The sequence below is a fragment of the Ylistrum balloti genome, unplaced genomic scaffold, assembly GCF_031769215.1.
Source record: "Ylistrum balloti isolate Yb309-2 unplaced genomic scaffold, AGI_CSIRO_Ybal_v1 Utg370568, whole genome shotgun sequence".
Taxonomy (NCBI): domain Eukaryota; kingdom Metazoa; phylum Mollusca; class Bivalvia; order Pectinida; family Pectinidae; genus Ylistrum; species Ylistrum balloti.
Window position 1 is genome coordinate 1517862 of NW_026782356.1, and position 5117 is coordinate 1522978.

At 36.7% G+C, this 5117-nt stretch overlaps 1 protein-coding gene across 1 annotated transcript; it reads right to left on the reverse strand.

Moving 5' to 3' along the window:
• Nucleotides 1-1939: 1939 nt before the first annotated feature.
• LOC132556451 (RING finger protein nhl-1-like) lies at nucleotides 1940-4384 on the reverse strand. Its single transcript, XM_060220861.1, has one exon. It carries the CDS (start codon nucleotides 4380-4382, stop codon nucleotides 2106-2108), a length of 2277 nt encoding a protein of 758 aa, XP_060076844.1. The 5' UTR covers nucleotides 4383-4384; the 3' UTR covers nucleotides 1940-2105.
• Between the last annotated feature and the right edge of the window lie 733 nt (nucleotides 4385-5117).

The window sequence follows — 5117 nt, forward strand, 5'->3', positions numbered from 1 at the left end:
CAATATAGTACAATGCTATTAACTATAGTTCTGCCTAACCTGTACATATATTATTCTACTTAACTGACACACACATATTCCTAATTAATAAATAACTAATTAATTAATAATTAAATATTTATATATTAAACACATTCAAAGTACATTATTAAATAAATAACATTAATCTGACCCATGTCAGTAATATAAAATGAACATTCTTTGTTCTTCAGAAGTTGGATGTTTTTCTTTCTTTTTTATCATTTCCTATGCTCTTGCCCTCGTTTATATGAATTTTGAAAATTTCTTCAGAAATAGCATTTTAACCGTCAAATCCAAGATGGTTTCCTGTAGTCTGTTTCGATTTTATGATTAAGTTGATGAAGACATAACCAGTATTTCGCAAGAAATAGCTAAGACCGTGAATGTTTCATTGCCAAAACCCATGATGGCATCAAGTGAAAAGGGCACGACTCCAGACCAATTGGAACCTAGGCAGGTAATTTGGGACAGATCTAACCATAACGTCCCAAGAAATACTCTTCCATTGTCGAAATCCAAGATAGCCGCCTTTCAGCCATTTTTGTTCTGATCAGTCCAAAGATCATAAGGTCACAAAAATATATTACCACAACATTTCTATCCTGAAACATGAAATGGCTAAAGATGTTCACATATTCTGCTACTGTGTTCATTGTGATCGATATTCATTACACGTTAAATACTGATGGATTCACAGCAATTACATTTTATTTAACTGCCCCCCCCCCTTGCCCCGAAATGCTCCTAGTTCATAACAAATGTATGGCTCGCCTAACTACAAATGTATTTTCTAATACCTAAGAAAAACGCGATAATGGATAACTATATGAATAGGTTTCGCTAAGGTCATAAACAAGAAGATTGGAAAACTTGACATAGCTTTAGTGAATTGACAAGTACAAACTAAACAATTCTTGATAATCCTTTCAGATACAATGATATATATAATCAGTTACGTGTACACTATAACAAAACTCTACATGCAGTGGAATGCTATCCACGTTACTGAGAGTGATGAGGTATCCGTTGTTCGAAGGCACACAGCATTATAATATCCAGTGGTAAGTGAGACAAGAAAGAAAACAGACTTGGTAACAGAATATTAATACACACATAAATTGGATACTATGGTAAAATAAGAGCTGCATATATATTTACACAGAGACCCCTGAGACTAGTTTTTTCGAAAGGTTGAGTGCCTTCTACTTTGTCAACGACATCTGCCATGTAAATCTAGGTATTTCCAAGTTATCAGTATTCACATTCCCAAATTAAAACAATGTAAATATGAACGAAACCATCAGACAAACTGATGATCATCGTACAGTTCAAGTTTCAATGAGATTATTAAAACTACCATAAAACTTCACCATCTCTCAAAACCTTGTATTATCAAATTGTCAGTTGCTGCCTTCTTGCATGAGAATGGTGGTAATGGGAACAGGTCCTACACTATCAAATCAGCTGCCACATGTAAACAGGTAAATAGTTAGAGTTGCATGAATGTTAAACTGTTCACAGATAAATGGAACAACATTCTTTACTATACTATACAGCTGGATACATATTGAAACAGGTCAGATTGATATATTTTGGGTATTGAATTTGCCTTATATGCAATTTGAATTCTTCACCAACCACTTGTTTGAAAAACTGGGGCATGGTTTCCAAGTTTTAGAAGCCACCAGAACATTCCGACCCCTATTCATTTAGTCAAAGATTGGTTTGATTTTTGAGTTTGCGAAAAAGTGATATTGTTGCCACTGAAAAAGACTTTGACTTTAAAGCAAAAATGGCATTAAAAACCCAAGCAAATCTGCAACTGTGAAATATTCCAAGTTTGCTTAAATTTACATCTTGTTTTCCTAACCACTGGTTACTTCTAAATAGTATTTAAGCAACCAAAGTAAGGCCTTAACGTCTGTTCCTAAAAAATAACTTTTAGGGCAAAAGCTGTTTGTAGCCTTTATAAATATTCTGATGTCAAATTATGTTTGGACTGTAGATAAGTATGTGGTATAGAAAGCCATTGAACAAGACACACAAGTAATAACACCTTTAAAAGAATCTCAGTTTCACCAGTTTTACATGTATCTGATTTCATAGAACGAGATTTTGCCCTTGTAGTGGGCCACTGCAAGGATTTTCTGGTCGTTACTAACACTGATGGTATACTGCACCTCGTGACCACCTAGTCGTTCCCTTTTAATATCTCCATGCACAACCTTGCGTGCATGACCTGAATAAGATGTTATAAACACATTGCCGGATGAAGCGTCTAGTATGAGAATACTTTTCAGTACAGGCAGTAAAGCGATTCCTTGTGGATCTTTTAGTGAATCATGCCCATAACGCCGCACAACTTCAGGAGAGTTTTTGCTATTTTTTATGTCATAGACCTCCACTTCATTTTTACGCACATCACAAAACACAAGAAATGTGGTTGTAGACATAAGAAGACTCCTCGGAACTGTCATTGAGAACATAAGGTCAATTTTCTGTACGATATCTCCACGCATAGTTAAAATATCAATCCTTGCAGCAGAGAATGGTGGTCCTCTTCCACAAATGAGTCTGTCTTTGTCTCTACAGTAACCTATACTAATGTACTTTCCAGTTTCCATCACAAACTCTAGCTTAGCTGGTGTTTCACCAGGTGTATCTGCAAAGGATACAAAGAGTATATCACCTTCTTCCGGAGCAGTCACAACACAGAGAGTGTCTGATATACCAGCGACATCCCATGGCTCCGATGCACAGTAGAATTGGTCAACTAAGGAACCAAACCCATCACTTCTGAAGCGTTTAAGGCACTTGTTTTTTTTGTCTGCCACGACAAAGAATTCTCCTAAAGACACAATGCCCATCAAGGAAGGATTAAACTCGTCTTTGTCTGTTACTGTATCAATCTTTGTTAGATACTTAAACATGGTGACCGTTTGTGCATTTAGAGGAATTGGTGTAAAAGTGGATTCCTGTGGGGAATCAAATGGTTCAGACGATGCACTCAGGGACAGCGGGGGCGCAGATGGTTGCACAGTGGAGCGACCGTCAGCAGAAGGGTAATGGACTTGTGTGGAGGGACTATAATGAAGACGGGAAGAGGGTCCAGGCATATCATCAAGGGCCGACAATGGTGGGGCAGATGCTGAAGGCTGGCGTCGAATAACCGATGAGTTCAAAGGACGCCGTCTTTGTATGAAGGATTGTCGAGCTACACTATTATAAGTCGGTGGTGGTTCCTCAGGTGGAAGGGGGGGCGACATTTCTTCATGTTGTGTGGTCATTAACGAAGACCTATCAGGAGTTGACAATGCAGAATCCAGTTCGGCGCGTACCTGCTGGTCAACAACAGCATCTTCCTGGAAAGTAACAGCACAAGCATCCATATGACAGCAATCAACAATTTCGATCTTCACGATGTCCGTGTCGGCCAATTTGTCCTCCAACTCTGTGTTGACAATGAATCGTACATTATATTCTGTGTCGATATCTGATTGTAGTTGTGAAAACATCGTTTTAAATCTTTCCAAATTTTTCCTTAAATGGTTCGTTACAACTAAATTTTGCGGTGCATGTGTAGTAATTTGTTTTTGTACAGCAAGTGCAAGTTCCTGTTGTAATTTTACAGATGACGCCATCTTATCACAAACCACAGCGTCGCGCTCTAAGTATGCTATCTCATTCTCTCGAAGTTCTTTTGCTTTCTCTAGTACTTTCCTCTCTTGCTCTGCCAGGTACTGAACAACTTTTTCTCGTAATTCTGAATAATACAACTTGATTGTTTCATCATGTGTTGCAGGGTCAGGGACGATGTTTCCTATTTTTGTGTTAAGAATGTTGTGTAATTCTTCAGTTTCAGACAGAAAGTTAGTTAGTTGTTCTGCGACTTCCTTGCTATTGTTGAATGCTTTCATATGCATACCCTTGTCAATCTTGTGTAGCTCACAACGTACATGCATCTCTCGTCTGCATTTATGGCAAGCAAGCATGTTGCAATTCACACAGAAGTAATCGTACATATATTCATCGTGAAGATTACATGATACTGGAATCATATTATTCACACTATACATCGCTTCAGGTTCTTCGCCATTTTTGAAAAACTGCTGGACATCCTTCATAAGAGTATCTTCCTCTAGTATCAGTAATGTATCCTGTGAAACAACCGATTCTTGTTCCTCGGGCAAATGTTTATATCCGCATACTGGACAAGGAAACGAAGCTTTGCCATAGAATTCAGTGATGTAAAGTACCAAACATTCATGGCAAAAAACGTGCTGACATCTGAGTTTCTTCGGGTAGGTAATAGGTTCATCACAAATCCTACATCGGTAAAATTCCTTGAGTACCTCTTCCATGTTGTAGGAGTTAAATCAAGTAGCTCTGAGCCTTTCGTTTTATATGGTCATTTCCCCCATGTCTATATTTATGACATCTGTAAAATAAAAGAGTAAATCTAATAAGAATTTTGACTACATCATTTTACATTGTACAAAAGGAATTTATCATGATAGTTTCCAATACCGTCAGGCTGAAAAAGGACTATATTTAAATGTTAGTTTTAATACAAAAGTATAATAAATTAAATAGAACTTTTACCAAAGTACACTGAGTGCAATCTTTCGATGAAAAAAGTAATAGATGCATGTCGACTTATTTAAACAAGTGATCACATCAAGAAATTGTTTTTTTCTTGGTCTATTTATTCCCAAGAAATAGCATTTATAAAATGTTAAAATTCATATCTATGATGGTCAACTTGCAGCTATTTCTTCCCAGTCTCAAAGTTAACAGATTGAGAAATATCCTCCAGTACTTCTCTAGAAATAGCAATAACAGAGACTGTTTGGTGTATATATGAACAATGTACTTAGTACTCCGGCTGGTATCAGATGTCACAAGACCTTAAAAGTCATATACTTTTTGTAACAACTACTTGGCATTTTGTGTACACAAAACATTCCATATTTGCATTTTTTTTTAAATGTCTGAGGTTTTTATTTCTTTTTGTCTTCCAGTAATGCCAAGTTCACACATACTTTATGACAACAATACCAAAACACATCAGTTGATTTATAAAACTAAATTAACAT